General features: G+C 42.8%; 1 protein-coding gene and 1 long non-coding RNA gene across 5 annotated transcripts in view; one reads left to right on the top strand and one right to left on the bottom strand.

The window, feature by feature from the left end:
- The window catches only part of LOC148224135 (uncharacterized), a 141,497-nt gene that overhangs the window by 55,765 nt on the left and 63,978 nt on the right, over nucleotides 1–21,754 (bottom strand). Inside the window, exon 3 of the long non-coding RNA XR_015802049.1 lies at nucleotides 376–1,989. This is a non-coding gene — a long non-coding RNA (uncharacterized LOC148224135). The remainder of the gene's footprint in view (nucleotides 1–375; nucleotides 1,990–21,754) is intronic.
- PLCB1 (phospholipase C beta 1) overlaps nucleotides 1–21,754 on the top strand; it is a 327,675-nt gene that overhangs the window by 264,792 nt on the left and 41,129 nt on the right. For all 4 annotated transcript variants that reach the window (XM_088160734.1, XM_014895072.2, XM_088160735.1 and 1 more), the window contains exons 27-31: nucleotides 1,539–1,719; nucleotides 3,755–3,831; nucleotides 3,921–4,010; nucleotides 6,150–6,207; nucleotides 7,182–7,268. In XM_088160734.1, coding sequence (XP_088016860.1) covers nucleotides 1,539–1,719; nucleotides 3,755–3,831; nucleotides 3,921–4,010; nucleotides 6,150–6,207; nucleotides 7,182–7,268 — 493 coding nt within the window. The remainder of the gene's footprint in view (nucleotides 1–1,538; nucleotides 1,720–3,754; nucleotides 3,832–3,920; nucleotides 4,011–6,149; nucleotides 6,208–7,181; nucleotides 7,269–21,754) is intronic.

The following is a 21,754-nucleotide window of genomic DNA, read 5'->3' as shown; positions in this document are numbered from 1 at the left end:
CTTGTCTAAAATTGAGCTAAGATTCAGTAAAGCCATTGTCTACAGGAAGTTTGAAATATTTATTTATACACATGCACAAGTGTTTTTTTGGTGTTGCTCTGAAGTTTCTTTCATGATCATGTCCCGTGAAAAACAGTCAGTATTTTAGCCAATGTTTAGAAATAGGCCTGATTTCTTTTTTCCAGAAATACAAGAGAAATGTCAGCTTTAAAATATGTGTTGTGTAATGGCATAATATGCTGACTGTAATATTCATTAATGCTGTCTTCTGGCTCTGTAATGTTTAAATTACCCTCACCCATCACACTGACACCACTTAACCTCTTAGCAGAATATTCAAATACAATAAAAATACAAGAAATAAAAGGAGGCTACCTTGGGATTCGTGTCCTCGGACGGATGAAAGCAGGATCACATTATTTCAGGTGAAGTAACTCTAAGTGACAGCAGCTGCACACTTGAACCTGGGAGAGAGACGAGAGGCAGAGCCAGTTCTCTGCATTGTAATCTCAGCATATTTCTGAGGAGCAAACTCATTTTTCTCCCCGTGGCAGCCCTCTCTGTTCAAGGTTTTGTTGTTTTGTCCATCTCCTGCGCTGTTCTGACGTTTCCCAGGCAACTGATTTAGCACCTGAGCATGGCAGTAAATACAGCAGCAGAGCAGGGACACAGCATAATCTTATTTTTTTAATGTATTGTCCTTGGGTTTGGTTTGGTGCTGGCCTAAGAGTGATACTGCTTTTTTTTTTTTTGCTGCTTATTTTTCTCTTGGGCAGTTTAGTGTTATCATATCTCCTTTCACAGTTACATCTATCCTTTCTTCTGACTTAGGAAACAGTAAAACAGACCCAAATTGTTCCTTAGTGTTGCTTTTTAGCTTCCTTATTGTGTTTTTCCCTTGCCCCTGAAAGTTGCCTGTCTGAGGTTTGCTCCCCACTGGTGTGTGAACTTTCCCTCTGAAGTCAGCAGCCCGTGGAGCACTTTCCTGTGTGTGCTATGCATGGCATTTCCTGAAGGGGGGAGAAAACACCAAATAAAGGGATGTTCCTACCATGTGAAGCATTTGGTAAAAGCAGATGTAATGTTAAGGTTTTTAATTTATTGCTGAATGCTCGCAGGGATGACTTGGTTTCCAAAATATTCGGCATTCACCCTTTCTGCTGAAGGCTCTGCAGCTTTGAAGTCCAAGTTTTGTCTGGAAGTGGATAAACAAGTTCCAGAGCATCTGTTCATGGGAAATCTTGGCAGCTGTGTTTATAGCTCACTCATACTAAGTCTGGTTGACACCACCCTGGTGGGTCAGTGAGATGAGGTTTAAAAGCAGTAGCCATCCCATTAATAAATCATTAATAACTTCTTTTTAATTAAATTATTGAACTTTCTAAGGCTAAAGTCACCAATCTTCTTGCTCTGTGTGTGGTGCTGAAGAACTTATTAATGGACTGCTTATAAATACTGCCTTTAGAAGGCAAATTTAAATAAATAAAGGCAGGGTGTAGATGCCTGGTGACCCTTTGGGGTGTGTTGTGTCCTTGCAGGTCTGAGACGAGCAGCCCCGACCACAGCTCTTCCACCATTGAGCAGGAGCTGGCTGCACTCGACTCTGAGATGACCCAAAAGCTCGTGGAGCTGAAGGAGAAGCAGCAGCAGCAGCTGCTGAACCTCAGGCAGGAGCAGTATTACAGTGAGAAGTACCAGAAACGGGAGCACATCAAGCTGGTAGGTTTGTGGTGTCGAGCTCAGGGTGAGCACTGATGGCACCAGGACAAATTCTCATGAACTGGGGCTTCCTCCTGCTTGGAGTCCCTTCAAGAGCTTCACTTTGTGTGTTCTGCTGCAGCTTCAAGGGGCTGTTGTGTCCAGCAGCTTGGAAGGCTTTGGGTGGAAGGCACAAAGGCAACGGGATTATTGCCACCTCTGGTTACGTAACTCTGGTTTTACTGCAGCTTTTGGATGATGTTCCTCTTTTGTTCTGCCACTTTTTCAAACCTGTAACACACAAGGAGGCAGGATTAGCCAGAAAATAAATCAAAACATCATGAAAATAAACTCAAACATTCCCCAGGACAGGGGGTTGTGCCAAAGAGTGTTCCTGTAGCAGATGAATGCTTTAAGGGGATGCAGGACATATTTTGTATATGGTGAAGAAATATTTTGCATTCATTGGTCCAAGTCAGCTTTGTTTTTACAGCTGGAGTTTGGCTGACAACTACAGCAAGATCATAGGCCCTCTGAGCTGAAATAGAGGAGCTTGGGCAGATGGAAGCTGATGCTAATGGATATTCGTAGGCAGAAATGAACATTTTTAAAGGTATTATGGGAGAAACAGCAAACTGCTTCTCAACTCCAGACAACCCCCTCTTGCAATTTTTTCTATTACCTGATGTTTTGCCTCACTCCTATTGGGTGAAGTGATTTGTCTGCTCTGCTCTGCCAGCCAAAAAGAGCAGGTCAGAGCAGTGATTGGTGTGTGGGCATTGCTCAGCAAGGCCCCTGCACAGTCTGATTTCCATGGATCACAGCACAGAGCTGTGTTTATCCCCATCCCTATGTGAGTCACAGCTGCTCCAGGGTGGCTGTATGGACACAGTTACCTGCACCACAGGGGGACAGTCCCCATCCCAGTAACAGATGGTGGCTGCATCTCAGAGATTGGAATTTTTATAAAAAAGAACCATTTTAGACCCACATAGTTGTGCTTATCTCATGAGGTAACTCATTTCTCATTCCAAAATGGGAAATTGCATTTCTCAAAGCAAAGTGACATTTCTGCCATTATCCTGTTAGGTGGTGGCACAGTAAATTCATTTTTTAGCATGGAACTTTTGGGCAGTTTTCCCTCTGAGCTGTGCAGGAGTTATATTCCAATTAGAATTTGTCTTTCAGCTGAGAGACTCTTTCTGCTGGCTTTCTTTTAGAGAGGAGCCTATTGTTGGTACCTTTCTACTTTTATCTAAGGAATGAAAAGTTACCTTGTTATAGATTCCTGGTTCATCACCCTGAGAGGGTGATTTTACAAAATCAGACTTGACCTAGAAGGGTGATCAAACCAAATGGGTCCCATTTCCCACTTTATTCCCTGTTCATTGAACTGGCACAGGAGTTCTGCCCATGACTTCTTTCCTGTCAGCATCCCCACCACAGGCATGGCTTTTGTTACTGGTTTGGCCACAAAGGGGATTGAACCCACAGCAGATTTCAAACCAACGACTCAGAGCTTTTTCATTCTGTGACCAAAATGTAGGTTATGCTTCTCTGTGCTCGGCTTTCATAGCTGTCACCCCTGATTCTCACCCCAAAATCCAAACCACTCCTTGTAATAATTCTCATTACAAGAGGAACATTTTCAGCCTTCACAGAAAAACCTGGATATTCAGTGACACAGGAATTCAGTTGGCAATTAGCATTGTGTAAATTTGATTTGTGACCCCTTATGATTTTTCACAGGCATTTTCATTCCTAGCAAAGGTAAAATACCTGAAATATATTTTGATTTTACATTTAATATTGTGAAACTGTATCACCTTGATGTACAGAGAAGTTGCACTCTCTGTGTGAGTTGGATATGCACCATTCTGGCTGAACTCCACAAGTTAATAATGTGTTTGCACTGATAATAATGTTTACAGGCTTTTGATGGTTGGTAATTAATCCAGGAATGGCGTAAGACTTTCATGTCTGCTGCAGACTTTTACTGCCTCTATGATGTTTAGCTGAAAATACATATTTTTATTGCTTGGGATTTTTTTTCTAGCTAATTCAGAAGCTGACAGATGTAGCAGAGGAGTGTCAGAACAACCAGCTAAAGAAGCTGAAAGAAACATGTGAAAAGTAAGTGCTGTTCCCTTTATCATTGATTGCTGCTCTCTGTGGGATTTGTTTAGATACTTTTTGAACTTTCCTTTAATTTCATACTTTAGAGAAAAGAAAGAACTGAAGAAAAAAATGGACAAGAAGAGGCAGGAGAAGATCACAGAAGCAAAGTCCAAGGATAAAAATCAAATGGAAGAGTAAGTATATCTCTAGATCTATATCCTTCTCTAAGATTTTTCACAGCTGGTAAATCAAAGGAAGGTCTTGATCCTAAATGCAAGGCAGCCTTTAGTCAGACCTCACCAGAGTCCTTTCCCTGATAATAATTTCAGTTCCTGGGGCTAATCCAATCTTCTGTTCTGAGAGCTTGGGCCAGCAGCAGAGGTGCTGCAGTGTGGAGTGGGTTTGTTCCTGGGAGCACTTTATGGAGCAGTTCCCAAAAATGCTGTTCATCCAGGCACTGTTCCTCTGAGCACAAATAGCCTTAATGCTCCTGTTCCTGCAGGGTTGGATTTCATCTTAGCTTGGATTTCTATTTGTGAGCTGTCTTTGCTTCTTAACTCCATTAAGGCTGCTCTCCAGAAGAAATGGCAGCACCATACTGTGAGGTTTACTGTGCTTTTGGGATAAACTCCCCTCAGACACTGCTAATGATCCTTCACCAGTGACAGTGACACTTTTTGGGGGAGACAGGGGAAAGCTGAGCTCTCTGAGGGTGCAGTGTCCCTGGGCAGGCACAGCAATACTAATTCCATTTATGCACCCCCAGACAACACAAACTGCAGTTGTGCAAGTTGTGTTCTTCCCAAGGGCACACTATCTAGGTTTGTTTGTCTTCCTTCATTTGTTTTGGCAAGCAGCTCAAAAAGAAAATGGGGCATTTTAATCTTGCACTGCTATTCTTGTTACCAGTCTTTATTTTAGAGCAGTTAAAAATACAAGAGGAACAAACAAAACAAAGCAAAAAAAGAAACCCTCTAATGTTTGAGTTTTACCATGTAACAAAGGCACAACTCTGTTTGGTTTTCTGCAGGTAAAAGGGTTTACACAGGTTTTGGAGGCTCTCAAGAGAGAATCTGTATTTGGTAACACTGAAAGGAAATCAGACACACACAGTGAAGTGTTTCAGGTAGTTTAAGAATCAACTCATTAAAAAATTCAGTAAACATCCTACCAAAAAATGAGAATAATGTATTATGAAAAAGATGGAGAAATGCTTAATATAGTTAGAGCTGTTCTGAGGGCATGGAATTCAGCAATAAAAAGCAGTTTGCTGTTACAGAAATGCTACAGCAGTAAAAATCAATTGCAGTAGGAAATGATTTGCTGAGAGGTAAACGAGGCACTAGTGAGAAAGGCTCAGAGACAGACAAGTAGCAGTTATTTTCTCTTTCATTTTTTTCCTCGTTTTTCCCAAGGACTTTCCTCTGTGAGGCTTTTCAAAGAGCCCTTGAGAGAGGTGAGATGGGAACTCCATGATAAAGTCAGCTTTCCCCTGTCTGTGACACAGCTTGTCCTCACTCTGGGACTAGGGCAGAGAGGTGTGAGACCTTCTGGGAAATCCCTTTGGAGTCACTCTAGCTACACTGCAGCTCATCTAAAGCTTTTGCACAAATTTGGGAAGGAATATTGCACAGAGATAGTGATCCGTTGTTTTAATTGTTCTTAATGGTTTTACACCCAGCCAGTGCTTGCCTAAATTTTCCTGATTTTAGTGCCACCTGAGGAACAGTTCACTGGTCTTGGATGAGACAATCAGGATTTGGAAAACTGTCCTGGAACTGATCAACTGAAGTAGCCACAAATTGTTATTTTATGAGCATTTTACCCCTCTGGGGGTTCTTGTGTTCAGCCTTTGATGGTTACCAAATAACTCTGAGAGTGTGCCATAAAGTTCAGCTCAGTGTGGGGGCCAGGTCGTGCCTGCCCTGCTCCTGGGGGAGCTCTGTGCCCGGCTGTCACCAGCAGTGCCTGCTGTGGCAGAGGCTGCTCCTCTGCCACACCGTGGCACTGTGCCTCTGCTCACGGCTCTGCAGCTCCCAGGCTGACATTTGGGACTGTGGGAACACCACGAGCACTTGGAAAACACGGCATTATCCTGTGGGAAAAGCCTGCTGGGGAAGAGCAGGGGGATGTTGTGCAGGTCATGGGGAAGTCTGAGCCCTTTATGCAATAAAGGTGCAGCCTGGTGCAAGGACACGTTCAGGGAGTGCAGAAAAGTGAATTAGGCAGATCCTTAAAGATGGCCTTGATTAGGCAAAGAAAGAGTTGCAGGGAGTTAAAAGTCATTGGTGTGATCTTCCTGACTCCAATAACTGCTGGAATGCTTCCCCCAGGGAGAAGACAGAAATGATCCGGTCCTACATCCAGGAGGTGGTGCAGTACATAAAGAGGGTATGTCAGCCCAGGGGGTTATGCTGCAGCTGGGGGGATAAAATGTCACCTTTCATCTTTTACATTATATTCAACTGCAGATTCTAGGCTTCAGCAGAAAGATTCTGCTCCTTCTGAATTTTAGCAGATGCAGTGTAGACTCTGCTTCGTATTCCAGTCGAAGGAAAACTGGGATTTCAGAAAGCTCCTCATTAATTGTTAGTCAGCATTTGGGGAGTGGTGCTGAGGAGGGAAGATTTTAATACAATTTCATCTCTGAATATCCTGTGTGTATTCATGGAAAATGCACCCATTTTTCAATGGACTTGCTGTCTCACAAATGCCAAGATTGCAGAGGGAAGTCAATGAACATTTAATTGCAGAGTATATTTTAACTTTAATTGCATTTGTACAGTTATTGAAATGTAAAAAGCATTCTGTGAGTTCTGTAAACACAAATTAAAGAATTACAGTTGTTAGCTTTTGTGAAGCTACAGCTGGTTCACACCGGGCTGAAATCATGCACTGCAGTGCTTTGGGGTGTAAAATCACTATGGAATGTGTGCAGCCATTGAATTCTCCTCTTAATTTCAATGCAAGGAAAGTTAGGTTCAAAACTTGGCCCATTTTTGCTTAGAAGTGCCTTGATTTAGGAAGCAACCTAAAGAATTAGCAAATTAAATAGTCTTTATGTCTGAGTTCATTATGAAGTGAAGCCCCAAAATTTATAATTGAACGACATTTGAAGACTGCAGCAAGTCCTTTAGACATTTCTGATCCTGAATGTCACATGTGAAATCTGGTATTTCATGTCCACTCCCAGCTGTTGAACAGTTGTGCTCAGGGATGCTCGAGGCAGTGGTGTGTAATTTTATATTGGAATTGTTCATAGTTTTGATGTTTTAATTTTGATGGGTAGGATGTTTTTTGGGGAGGAGGTGGGAGAGTGAGGATGTGCAATCCACGAAAAAAGATTCTCTGCTCTTTTCTGACAGCTAGAAGATGCTCAGAGTAAAAGGCAGGAGAAACTTGTAGAAAAACACAAGGAGATTCGTCAGCAAATACTGGATGAAAAGCCTAAGGTAAAGAGTTTTTGAACATATGTTACACTGCTAAAATTGTCCTTCAGGAGAGAAGGAGCTCTTGCAGCAGGTAGGCTGATGTTTAAACTTGAGAGAATCCATTGACAGCATCAGAGCCACCCTCACTGACACTCAGGGTGGGAGAAGTCAAGCAGCAACCTGGTGTGGGCACCACCTCAGGTACAGGTGTCGTGACACGAGGGTTATTTTTCAGCACTCAGCTTGTTGAGGAGCTGTCAGTGTAAAAGGTGCTGTGACCAGCAGAGTGTGCCCTTCCCTCCCCTGTGCCTGAGCTGCACAGAAGCAAAACACAGTTCCCATTGAAAGGAAAAAAGAGATATCTCCTTAGCATGCTACCCCAGGTCCTGCTGACCATCCATCAGCATGGATTTCTGTGGGAAACAACGAGATTTTTTATAATAATAGTGCTTTGTATTCTACATTGCTTGCTGGATTTCCTCTCTTTGACTTTATGCACTGTATCTACATGTAACATTTGGAAATGCATGTTTTGATCCTTAAGCCTGGGGGCTCACTCTTGCTCCAAGTGGAACTGGTGGCATTTTTGCCACCAGCTTCAGTGGAGAAAGTTCAGAGTCCTGCACTTGTAGGTCCTACTCCTGTAGGAAGACGTATGTATAATCAGACTTCCACATGGAGGGAGACTTGTTTTCAGCAGGATTCATACCAAGTGTAATTCTTTGCAGCCCACTGTGTCATGTCTGCTTTCATTTTTTCTGCTCTTGCTCAAACGTGTGTCCTTGGCTTCAGTTCTCATTCCTTGTCTGTGTCCACAGTCCCAATGTTTCTGTGCTTGTGTTACAGCTTCAATTCTAGCACTGGCTGTGAGTTAATCAGTGTTGTCATGTCATCCCTGTGAAGTAGCCAGAGAATACATTAGGCTAAGGGCTGAATAGCCAGAAGTTTACAATAGTCTAGGAAAATAAAAATGTTAGCATTTCCAATTTTCTACTCATCTTTTTAAAATCATGCTTATAAATAAGCTGGAACTTTCTGGTGTTGTAGGCATCTGGGTATAAAAAGTATACATACTTGGTTTTATGTTTGGTGCTGTAGGATCATGGCTTGTGAACTGGAATTTAAGCACTGGAATTTAAAATGCCAAAGAATAATCAGACAGTGCTTCTAACACCGGTTTTCCCTGGATCCTTTGGCACTCAATTATTCTGTTTGGCTGCATCATTCCTTTTTTTTCCCCTTTATTTTTTATTTAAAATGTATTGATGTACAGAGGAGTAGCATAAAGCACTGGAAATTTGTCACGGAGGACTTGAGCAGAATTTTGAAAGGTGCTGGGCCAGCCATGTTTGACTCTTTTATCAGTTCTCTCTCTGCCCTGTGTTAGGTCCTGGCACAGAACAGCTCCAGATCCCTGTCCCCCCCTGCCTGTGGCCACAGTGCCAGCTCTTCCCCCTGCCCTCCCCATCCCTCCTCACAGGGATGTGCTCACAGGGCCTGGCTCCAGGGATTTCTCCCTTTCCCACACACTGAAACGGGCACTGTGCTGAATTTATGATGGTATGTGCCTCCTGCTTGCATGAGAGGGTTTAGGGAAAACATAATTACTCATTTTATTAAGTCTCTTTTTATGTTTTGCTCTGTGTCCATATTTCATAGCCATATTTGCCTCCTCAGTGACAGGGCGGATGATATAAAATAGATCAAATGATTTCCCAGCTGAGCAGAGCTGATGTGTTTTCTGCAGGCAGCAGCCTTTCTGGGGGCTGCTTTTTCAACAACTCAGGCTCTCCTGCTTCAAACACCCACTGAAATTTATGCTGGCTGTGTTAAAAGGCTTTTCTGGCAGCATCAACTCAGCCCCAAACAAAGAGTTTAATACATAAAGAGGGAAAGAATTTTCAGTATTCTCACCAATAATTCCACTGGAGACAGATCTGCTGTCATCCATCACTGTCATTTGGTTATTTATTAGTGCCTCACAGTTTGTTGTGTTCTGACTCTGCTCAGAGCTCTTTCCCAGCCAGGGAGGATATCGTGTCACCCAGTGTTGCCAACACACTGCCACAACCTCTCACATTTTGTTGGCTTTTCTCAAAGTATGAGTTAGCAGCTTCCTCTCTTGTGGTGTGTGTAGGGCACCAGGAGAAAATTTGCCTTTGAGTGCTGTCGTTTTAGGCAGCAGGTTTTAGAAACTGCACAAGCTGGATGCAGAGTAGTTCCCTGTCCTGGAGGCTTTTTGTTTTGTTTTGTTTTGTTTTGTTTAAAATACCACATGGTTAGCTGAAAGTGCTTAATTCAGGACTGCTTTATACCCCTGAGCTCTGCCTCTCCCTCATATATATAATTTCTTTCTAGTGTTTGGATGTGAGACTGTTTTGCAGCTTTCATTTGCAGGGCTGTTGTATAAGAAGAAGCTTTTTTGCTCCTATGAGTGTTGAAGACTTCCTGAACCGGTGCTTTTAGGCAAAAGGTTGGAAACAGCATCTTGTGGTCCTGCAGGAGTCAGGGCAGGCATTGGCTTTAGTGAGCCCAAAAGGTGGTTATGTGCCTGTGTGGGTGATGACAATGTCTTTGTGACAAACTGATCTGTGATGCTGCAGAAACTGAGTCTGTGTGTGGAACCAGACCAGCCCCTCCCTCAAACATGCTTGGGAAAGGAGACCAGCACCTGTTAAGAAGTGAGATACTGACTTGCCTCTGGGTACAAACTCCCTAACTTGCCATTTTAGCGAAATCATATGGGAAACAAAGTTGATTCCCTCCTGCTGGTGTCTCCTAACAGCATCATTACCAAGCAAGGCCATATTGTATTTTCTTTTCTTTCACTCCTTGTTTTTCCTTACATTATCTACTGGCAGCTCTATTATCAGCAACAACTTGTATTTTCTTTCTCTCCCATCCTACTGCTTTGTCTTCTCCTCTTATTCTCTGATACACATTAAGCTTGTCCTGTCCTTATCTTCTTCCCCCTGGGCATCTCTCCTGCCTGCTGTGGAGGCTGCTGCAGACAGCCAGCTCTGTGCCCTGCATTATGTCAGAGCAGGGTGTGATTTTGGATCGTGCACTCCAGCACGTCTGGCACACGACATCTGAGCACAGGGAGCACCCAGGATGGGCATGGCCACAGCCATGCCTCAATTGCTTTGTCCTTTGCAGCTTGTGCATCAAATTAAACACAAATCAACTGCATTTCCTTCCCCCTGCACGCTTGCCTCCAATTCCAGTGTAATTACAAAAATCAATACACATGAGACATGACAAGGAATTAATTATTTTTCTGAGAATCGACTCAGTTACAGTAAATAGACCCAAGCCTCCTCTAATTGGAATCAATGAGACTTTTGTTACCTGTGCTTGTGGGTCAGAGCTACACTTAGATCTCACTGTAATGCTGAGACTCCTGTGCTCTTGCACTCAGCTCTCAGCTGAGTTGTCAGGGTTCTTTTGGCTCCAGTGGATCATGTTCTTACAGCCCAGCTGTCGAGGAAGGTGTAATTCATGTGGTTCCTCAGCTTGCAGCCCATGTTTCTGCCCACAGCTGCTCTACTCTGCACAACTCCAGCATAGCCAGGGCTGCCAGGTGGCTCCTGGAGGGATGTGGAAAATGGCACAATTCAGGGTGGGGCTAAGACTGTCCTAAGCGTTGCACCTCTGTGGTCTTTTAAGTGAATGAAGAGAATATACAGCATTAAGGTATGAAATTCCTTTTCTCCTCAAAAAGTGTAATGAAAACAATTTTTTAAAATTATAAATCTGTTCTTGTTAATGGGAAGTACAAGCACCTGATGCATACTAACTCACTTTCCTACTTTTATTATCTCCCAGTTTGGGACGTGTGATTAATTGCACCCCGTGGGAGTTGACACTTCCACATCCAATCAAAAATTAATATTAACAGTGAACCTGAAAAATTCATGGAGGCACAGAATGACACCTATTCAAGTTGCAGAGCAAAATTAGCCTCTTGTAACTCCAGGGCTGCAGCTCTGGTGCTTTAGGTGAAACTCTGTGATCACCTGGTGCAGGTGATGCTGTTGAGTTCAATGGAGCTGTTCCCTGCAGGAGGGTCCAAAAGGAAATCCTGCAGCACTTCTAGAAGCTATTTCAGCTGCCCTCAGAGCCACTCTCTGCTCATCTGGAAGGGAGCAGCCCTTAGGAACTTTGATGAGTATTCCAGTGTCACTTCAGCTCCCTGTTAACTCACAACAACAATGCTCTGTCCACCACAATCCCCTTTTTATCCCTGACACCTCTGCAGGAAGCCAAGCTGTCTTTTGGGCAAGCTGCACTTAATTCAAACACTTCCAGATGCATTCCAGTTCAACCACAGGCAGCTCTTCAAGAATTTTGGGGATGGAGTTTGGAGGAAAAGGTTATTTCAGTTTACTGGGATTCATGGGACTTGCCTGGATTTGGGTTCGACAGGGGAAAGTTGCCCTCCCCAAAAAATTAGTATTCAGACTCATGGCAAAAAAAAATCATAAAAATGATCTGATAGCCAGTGTAATATTTGAAAAGTTCTTCTTTTTCCCTGTTTAAGTAAAAATTTCTTTTGTTAGCTCATTCAATTTTAACATTTCCAAAGTTTAAAAGGAAATCTGTCTTCAATCTGTGGCTGCTAAGCCAAAATGACTTATGACATTATCTGCCAAAAAAGCACAGAATTAAGAGGATTCAAATAATTTACTGTTTGTTTCACTGTTCAGCTTTGGGTTTTGGTGCTTGTGTATTCATCAGAGGGGAATAACAAAATATTTCTTTGCCTCATTAAGTGAGCAACAGCATGGAGAAATTAATGGAATTTACCCTCAGTGACAAAGAAATATTTAAAAGAAAAAAAATAAAATACAGAGTAAGATTTACAAATCTTCCTGTGACTTGACCTGGCATCTTCCCATTTCTGAATCAGAGGCTGTGTGTAAGTTTTGGGGTGCAGTATTCATGGCCCATTCCCTGCAGGAATCTTTGCTCAGCACCTCTCAGCATCCAGTCCCAAGTGACAGTCAGCCAAAGCCCTGATGGGATTTAAATCTTGTGTTGGTGCAGTTGCTAAGCTGTCCCCACTTGCAGAGTATTATTTTGGGGAAGTTAGAGTGGTCCCTTTTTTTTCCCTGTTTCTCCAATAGAATAAATACTGCAGAATGCACTTTCAGCCTGTAAACTGAGTAGTAAATAATCTCACTACACCCATTAAAAATAAATAAGCTGACCTTTATCCTATGCCAATTTTATACCAATAAAACTTCCTTAAGTTCTGTGACTGACACATCACAGGCCTGAGACCAAAAGAATTCAGTCCAGTAACAGGATGCTCAAAGGATTCTTTTAGATTTGGGCCTTGCTTGTTTACATTTTTCTTCACAAATCCACATTTTAAATGGTTGTTTATTTTTTCCAGCAGAATAAATATTGCAGTGTGAGAAATGGGTATCAGGTCACAAAAGATACATCTAACAATTTGAGGTGATATTTATTGTGCTAATTGAATGTCTTCAGTGTAACTTCAAGAAACATTAACTTTTAAATCAACAGCATCACATTTCCAGTGTGAATATGTAAAATGCTTTAATTTTTTTTTATTGAATTCTGATATCACTTTCTTTTAAATAAAAATGTCGCCAGCTCTTTGTAGGAAGAATGTAAGTGTAAAGAAATACTTTGATGAATGGGACACATGGGAAAATATGATAAATTTAAATTGGAGCTTATTGATAGAGGGAGATATTTTTCACACATGGGTCATTCTACTGGAAGCCAGAGAAAATCTTGGCTTTGCTCTGGAGCTGCAATAAAAGGGGAAATTAATTACTTGAAAGAGCAAACTTTTTTCAGTTTTGCAGTAGTGTAAATCAGAAGGAACATTATCAAGTTACCAGTGTCACTGGTGATTTAAAGATATTAGTGAGGTCCATAATGGAGGGCATGTGGCAGCCAGACCAATTTGTGAAGGTTGCTGAGATCTTCCTGGATAACGTGCTAATAAATTAGAACTGTGAGGGTGGTGGTGTTGGGTTTTTTTAAGAATAGTGATTTTAGAATCCAACTACTCTCTGTGGGTGAAAGAGCTCACAGAAAATTATTTTTTAAAAAAGGTACAAATGTGAGAGTTCTTCCTGCAGAAAAAGAAACTTGATTGATTGGTTTTGGTTTTTTTCTAATTTGCCAAGTGAATCTGTTCTGTATTCTACCTGTCTCAGGTAAACACATTTCTCATGTCCCAGCCCACTCTGATTAGTTGGTTAATTTGCCTTCCTGATGCAAAAAAGCAGAAATCCAAAGCAGAGCTGGGACTGTCCTGCATTCCCAGCTGTTCCCCACCAGTGTCCATTTTTGTGTGACACAGGCAGCACTGAGAGAGGTCCCTGCTGCCCAGGAGCTGCACTGGCAGCTGGAGGGAAAGCAGAGGGAACTCCCCATTCCCAGAGGCAGCATGCCCAGGTTCTGCCCACCCTCAGCAGAAATTGCAGCTGCACCTGGCATGGTGCTGCCCTGGCACAGTGCAGGGGTGAGAGACACAGAGCAGATGGGCTTGGAAGGGGCCCTAAACCACCTCGTTCCACCCCTACCATGGGCAGGGACACCTCCCACTGGGCCAGGAATCCAGCTGTGCATCCAACATCAGCCATGGCAGTACAAGGAGCGTGTCCACCCTGCTCCTCTCTACCCCTGTTGGCTTCTGCACAGTCCCAGAGGTGCTGGATGGCAGCACAGATGAGCCCAACTGTGTGTGACTGGTGAGCAGTAAAGGGAGGGTTATTTACCATTATGCAGATCAAAAATGTGTGTTCCCAGTGCCATGAGGTTCCATCAATCTGAGGGAACAGACCCTGGTTCCTTGGAGTTGGGAGATTGTCCCAGAACAACCCCACGTGCCAACAGACCCACTTGGTAAAAGGGAATTGCTTCATTGGTAGGGTAACAGATTTTACAGTACTGCATTGCTCCTCTAATTCTTAATTTGAGTCACAAAGCAGATCAATTAAAGGGAGAAAAGTAAAACTGTCAGCTGGTGTAGTAAACACCAAAAATAAAAAACTAGCTTTTTTTTCCTTTGTAACTCAGAGTCATAGATGGTTTGGGTTGGAAGGTTCCTTAAAGACCATCTTGTTCCAACCTTCTGCCATGGGCAGGGACACCTTCCCCTATCCCACGTTGCTCTGAGCCACATCCAGCCTGGCCTTGGACTCCTCCAGGGATGGGGCATCCACAGCTTCTCTGGGCAAATACAATTTCCATAAGCAGACTTAACTTCTAACTTGAACATTTGTGAGTAGCTGATCCCTCTCAAAAAAAAGCTTTCTATGCAGAGAAGAGTGCAGTGTGTTTCTCCATAAAGATATGTTCGTGTTTCTCCATGAAGATAAAACTGGGGAAAGGGTGTGAAAAATCAATACTTAGCTTCTTTCTGCAAGGTCGAGCTCAGGATGATGCCATTCTATAGAGAGCATGTTTTTTCTGCAGGAGATGCTCCTCTAGGTACTGTGGTTAAGGATGAAGAAAATGCCACCCTGGAATGAACAGTGTAACACTGAAAGGCTCCTTACCTGTTCTCTGTGGCTCTCAAACACTTCCCCCTGTGCAGCCATTTCCTGCCCAACCACAGAGCTCCTTTGTAGGGGTCAGGGCTGAATGAATTCTGTCACTCAGCTGTCACTCACTCCCTGCTGCACCCCTGTGACCCCTTCCTGCACTCCCTGTGGTTGCACATTTCTTGCTTTCCACAGCAGAAAATTCCCAGAGCAGGGACAGGTGGCCAGCCAGGTCGAACTGCCTGTGAGAGGAGAGAGCACACAACTAACTGGTGTGTTAACATTGTGGTCTCTGAGGAGGAAACAACCAAATGTGATGCTAAAAAATTTAAGAAGCCAGGTACTGCAAACGTTTTGTGTCAGGATGTTTAGCTTAGATTGCAATATTTAACCTGCCCAGAGAGGTCTGTGCTATGGAAATATTTGTGATTCTGCAAGGCAAGTGCTTTGCATGCTGAATCTCGGGGAGCAACAGGGCACCCCAAGCTGTTGACTCCCCTTCCCCTCTTCATGAGCTAGGCTGGCACTCCAGGAAAATCCATGACAAAACACAGGCTGAATAATGCATGGGGTGTGCACAGATAGAGTGTTTGGAATGCGTGGCAGCACACAGAGACACCTGACAGTGCACACACAGCACCATGTACACGCTCATCACTCTCAGACCGAGCCAGGAATGCCACAGAGGCACAACCAAATACTCCTGTAAAACTGTGCTCATCATAACAGCAACTGCAGCAACACATTTCCTCATTTTCAGAGCCTCAGTGCAACATGACAAATGACACGAGGCTCTGTTTGACACAGCTAATGGAAAAATGTTGAACAAAATATTAATGCTTAGTATGTGAACTCATTAGAGAGATGCTTTAAAATGCATGAAATGGAGGAAAAAATGTGTTCTTTAACGAACAGAGAAATAAAATCAGTGGTCCTGCAAAGCTTGTAGCGTACTAACAGCTTTGTGCATGCAAGTCATTTGTCAGGAGAGTGGCAATGTTTCTGTGCAGAATCCCCCTGCAAAGCAGAGGCACTGAGGGAAATAATGCAGGGTGTCTGCACAGGAGGGACTCGTGCAAGCTGCTTTAACTGTGCAGTCATGACAAGGTGGGTGATGGGTTCATCTTACACTGACACCCTTTAGGATGATGAATGTACTGTTAGAAAAGGTAGCAAAAATAAGAAAACTAGTGTCAGAGTTTCAAAATGATACCTGATTTAAAGAGTGTATTAAAAATCATGTATAGCCTATTTTGGGGAAGGATTTTTCTTTCTAGAAACAACAAAAATAAGAAGATGCTGCTGTTTCCAGATGCAGTTTCTTCCCCAGGAGGTTAAGAGTTCTGAGCTTGGTAGGGGAATAAAGCCCTGCACATCCAGAAGGGAGAGAAAGTGGGAAGGAAACATTTCAGTCCCATTTCCACATTGTTTCCCGTGCTGCATGGGTGAGCTTTCAAGGGTCTGGAAGACCTCTGGAGTCAGTAGCAGAATAACTGGGGAAGATGTTCCCTTGGAAAGATTACTTTTCATTTAATTTCTCCTGTGACTCACTTGCAACAAATCAGCATTTTCTAACAGAGGAGTTCCAGAGGGTTGCTGCAGTTGCATAATCCAGGAGCTGTGGGTGATGACAGTCCATAGGTTGGACTGGAGTGACTCAGTCAATTCCCATTATTCAACCCTTGTTTGGAAGGAGATTTTGCCAAGACAATGTGGAGTGTGACTAAGCACCTAAACTGCAGCTCTGAACCTGAGAATTCTCTCTTTTGTGGAGACCCAGGGATTTGGAAGCTTTGTGTGGAATAAATGGATGTGCCTGGGAAGGGGAGGACTGATCTAGATTTGATACGGAGCCTGGCGCTAGGATGGCGGAGGCAAAATTTTAACTTTTTAACATTATCTTTTAACATTGTAACCAGATCTTGTAACACTGAGTTTGCCAAAGTCATGAGGTTGGTGAAAGTTCACGATCTTTGTTCGTTTTGCCTTACTCCTTAAAAGTAATGAAAGAAAAGGCAGTTTTGATGCTCATATGATAGAAAAATCCTTCTTTTTAAACCTACTGAGAATGGGACAGAAAATGTCAGCCTTGGTTCATTCAATGAACTTTGCAGCTCTCCTGCCTGGCCCCTGGTTTGTAGAAATAAAGTCATTCACTAAAGAAGGTTATCAGGCTTAATATTACCCTGCTGATAATGCAAGGAAGTCTCTCAGCCTTTTTTATTTCTCCTTTTTTATATCCTCACTTTCTCCTATTTTGCCTGCTCTCCTACTTGTCCTTCTCCACCTTGCATCAAGCTTCTTTTCACAGTATGTGGTTTCTTTCTCCTGCTCTTTCTATAAACTTTATTTACTTGCACTTCTTATACTCCTTCCTCTTTGCCATCACTTGCTGCTATTAAATTTCAAGGAGTATCTACAAGTACCTGCGGGAATGGTGTCTCTTTCAGATGAAACAGCACGTTTGAAGGAGCAGCCTGAAGGAGAGAGGTGTTAAAGAGCTGCCATGATGTGGTGTGCATATTTGTGAGCTTGACTGGGAATGTGGGATGGGTTCTGAAACCTTCCATCAGATAAAAGAGATGATACACAGGTTACAAAGATGTGTGGAAAATACTCCAGGCTGGAACAGTTGCAGAGACAGGGAGCTGCCTAAGGCAGCCCAGCCCTTTCAGAGTGGCTGGGCCACTTTCCCACTGCACAGGAGGAGACTGAGTCTCCTTAGGCAGAGCCCAAGCTGAGCATCCTGGGCACAGGAGCATTGGGAAAAGGCTCCCCACTGTTGTGCTTTGGTTTTTGAGAGTGTGTTTTAATCCCTAAACACACACAGAGTTTAAAGATTAAAGACTGAATCTCATTGAACACAAAACTTTTTAGCTTATATTTTCAGCATGCCTAAATCTAAACCTATTTATACCAAAACCCTTCACTTTATATTTCCTTTTCAGACCTGATCAGCCATTCACACAGTCCTATTCTTTGTCAAAGACAGTCTCCTGTAATATTTTACATTTCCTTTGATTTCTTTCACATTTCTTAAAACAAGGTGACTGCTGACAAGCAATTACATGCCAGTTTTAGTGTAACAAACACCCTTGATTTATACATCAAGGAAGCCCAGACCTCACTTGGCAACAGAAACAGCCCTCAATTAGGATGAGATAAAATGAGGAAAGCTGATTTCTGTGGTACCATAACTTCACCCACTTTCTTTTTCTCTTGCAAAATGTTCTCTGTAAATTCACCTTCTAGAACAGACCAAGTGTGTGTAGGAATGTGCAGAGAACCCAAAGCACATCACAGCAGCAGTGTTTTACAGTGCATGAGATAGCCAGTTACACTGAGAATTACATCTTCAAAGGTGCTGAACAGGCCCACAGGTTTGTGATCCAAGACACTGGTCCCCACAGGGCAGATAAAATTGTCTTCTGACATCTGAAGATTCATAAATGGAGCATTACTTAGGAGCCAGGCTGTTACCTGTAACCTCACTATCCTGGTCAGCATGAATTTTAATCACAGTATAAGGAAATGGAGTAGATATAATCCATTTGTTGATATTGATGAATAAATGTGGTTTTCTATATGTCACAGTAAATATTTGGCTATGTGTGCATATGCACACATGCTCACTAGATATATTAAGAACATACATATGCTATAATTTTAGAGATTTGGTTTGATATGTACATTTTGGATGCATCTGTTAAACTACAGTTATTCACAGCCTTGCAGGATGGAACATGAATTACCATCATCCCTGCTTGTCTCTTATGAAACTGCCCTAATGCTCCTTGAATTGTATTAGGGATTTGTTAGGTTAAGCACATGGAAGATTTTGAGGTGTTCAGATAATAAAGGGTATAATAAATGCAAATTAGACAGTAAATATAGGAGGAAGTCATGGAGGGTTTCAGTGAGAATTATCTGCTAGATAAATTCTCTTCTCAGCAAACTGCAGTGGCTCTTCCCTCCTAGGAGAGGCTCTTTGCAGTGCTTAACAGATACCTGCTTCTCAGAAAGAGCCCAAACAGATTTATCTCCTCAGCCCAAAGATTAACACATCATCAGTAGTGACAGATTGCAAAGCAGAGAGATGGATTGGCAGGGGAGAAGACAAGTGAAGCATCAAAATGTCATCCTGCATTCATTATGTCTGCAGCTTCCCAATTAATGCACAGGATCTCTCCTCTTAATGGAATTGTTACCTCTAGAGCTGCATAAACCATTCTACCTAACACTGTTTATTTTTTTTCCCTCCAGTTCATTGTGAAAACCTAGTTTGATGGCTTGAAAACAAATGGTCCCTTTCTCTCCATCACTTTCCTCTTCCATTTTTCTAATTGGAAATTACATTTTAAATTTGCCTTCATGTTTATTATTCCAGCATTCCTCTTTCCTGGAATTATCTAGATGCCTTTGCCTCCCCACCTGCCCCACGTGGTATGGGGGATAGGAAAAGCTCCATCACTGAGAGCTTCTTGTACCAAGGTTGAGATTAACAGTGCTGGTTCCACAGTTCCACACTCTTTGTTGTGTTGATACAGTAATGAAACACATTTTCTGTTCCAGCTCTGAGCTTTCTGCTATGCTCTGCTATATCCTGGTAGGCAATTCCTGCTCCTGCAGACAAGATGAGCTGACTCCTTATTGCCCTAATTGAGTAATTACTCTGCAGCCACCATCCCTTGCTCAGCTGTAGAGTTGTGTAAGTACATTTACAGACTGACCAACACCCTCCAGTGATTCAAACTCCTGCGTTTTCCTGTGATTTTTATCTTTTGCTGAAGGACATCATCCCAACATTTTTATCTTCTTTACATATGGAGCACAAAAGCTTTGTAATGATCACCTTGACTGTAATGCTGCAGTGTCAGTGCTCCCCCAGCCACCCTTCCCTCACCGTTTCAATCAGAATCACTCGCTGTTTGTTGTATCATGAAAAACATAATGTGACTTTCTAGCTCAGAAAAAAATGTCACATTTAGAGCTGATAACATATTGTGAGAAAATACATTTTGATAACATATTGTGAGAAAATACATTTTGTATTGGTTTGTTGAGTTCATTGTCTGCCTCACTTGCAGATGATGTTACTCACTATGCAGAGGGCACTTAGGAATGTCCTTTCTGTCCTGACTAGCTGATTGTTTTCCACCAAAAGCTTTGTTCTCCTATTACTTTCGTGGTGGCTTTTCAGGTCAAGGCTTCTGTTTCTCTCTCTGAGAGCTGGGCACTTATTGTCTGGTGCACAAGCCTTTGACAAGATGCAATATTAATAACACAGCAGGGAAAATCAGAAGTGTATTATTCATGTCATGGGAAGAGTCACAGCTTAGCCTACGTTTTATATGAAAAGCTGCCTTCAGAGCAGTAACTGATCCCACTCCATCTTTTGCCTGACTAGATTTACATTTTCCTGAGCAGGTATTTGGATAAGATGATCTCTACTATCCCATATTCTGTGCAACACACTCTTTTTGCAGTATGTGAACCACAAATTACTCTCATTTAATAAGAGTTTTCCAGTCTCCCTCTCAGCAGACACAGGATTCCACAATATTTCTCAGCTGGCCCTCTCAGTCCTATTTGCTGCTCTTGCTGCTCTTCCTGTCACTCACACCAGAGTCCTTCATCCACAAAGCAGAATTTTCCTGAGTGCCTGTTAACTTGTTAGGTGCCACAAGTGTGGCTTTTGAGACACCATCTCTCAGGGGAGCCTTCCCTCAGCATCTGTCAGCTCCCCATCCCAGCTCAGGGGGAAAGGGAGTGATATCCTCAGCAGTTACATATTATATATTCCTTATTCCTTTCACATAATGCCTTTTAGAAATGTTTTAAACACTTAGCAGCTTCTGTTTCAGTTGCAGTCTTTAATATGCAAGTAGGTACAGAATTTGGGGGGTTTGTCACCTGAGCCTGTTAATTGGTAAAGAAACAAATTTTCTAATCCATCTTTTAAGTGCCTTTTTTAGCTGCCTCTTAACCAGCTTTTAACCCACAAGTGAATCATATCTCCCATCTTTCTTTTTTTACCCTGTGTGCTGCACTTCCATCTTTGATGCAGAATACAATGTTGGAATTCACACCAAAATGTTGCCCTTGACCTCCCTGTGACTCCTTAATTCCACTGAAATTACTTCTTGTTGTTGGGTTTCAGTTTCTGTTATCTGTTAAAACTTAGGATTCAGTTCCCTGGGAGAGATTGGGGGATTATTTCTGTGGAGTTATGTTCAGTTATGACATTGATCCCTGCAGTTCATTGCATATAGCAATGTTAATATTTGGGATCAGTTTGTGAGTAGAAAGCAGCTCTTCTTGGGGGCTCCCCACTGAGACAGAATGTGCTGGTTTCCCTCTCTCCTTTACCTGCTCTGCAGACATTTCTTTTTCAATGCATTTTCCTGCAGGATTTTCTGTCCCTGCCTTCCTCAGGACACTCAGTCAGAGGCACCAGGCAGCCCCAGTGTCTCAGTGAAGCTGCTCTGCCTCGTTCCCAGAGCTCAGAGCAGCCTGAGCTTTCCCTGGATCTCAGCCCATCAGATGAAGCAGTTTCTCTTCTGAGCTGCCAGGAGTCAGGCTTTCCCAGTTTCCACTTTTTCCTTGTCCTTCCCCAATTTGTACTTTTTCACTGCCAAGCTCTCTTGGCAGCTGGAGGTGAAGTGCTGTTAAAACACTCTCTGTTGTTACAGGCTCCATGGAGTGGTTTGGTTTTGCCTCTGTCCCAATTTAAGAGCAGAAAAGTTTCAGTCATTTTCAGGGCGTTCTTGACCCCTGCACCTGGTTCTTCCTGCCATACAGGGACATCAGGACAGGCCAAAGGGATTTCTTGAATAACAGTGACAGGGAGGTGCCCACAGCACGAGCAGTGTGAATGATGAAAAGCTGCTGGAACAAGGAGACTGGATAAACTGCTCATAAATGGCAACAAATTCTCGTGTTTTTTCTCTTTTTACGTAGAATATTTGATGGGGG

The sequence above is a fragment of the Sturnus vulgaris genome, chromosome 3 (genome assembly GCF_052056855.1).
Source record: "Sturnus vulgaris isolate bStuVul1 chromosome 3, bStuVul1.hap1, whole genome shotgun sequence".
Taxonomy (NCBI): Eukaryota; Metazoa; Chordata; class Aves; order Passeriformes; family Sturnidae; genus Sturnus; species Sturnus vulgaris.
The sequence above is the reverse complement of the archived record's forward strand: the minus strand, read 5'-3'. Positions and strand labels throughout refer to the sequence as shown.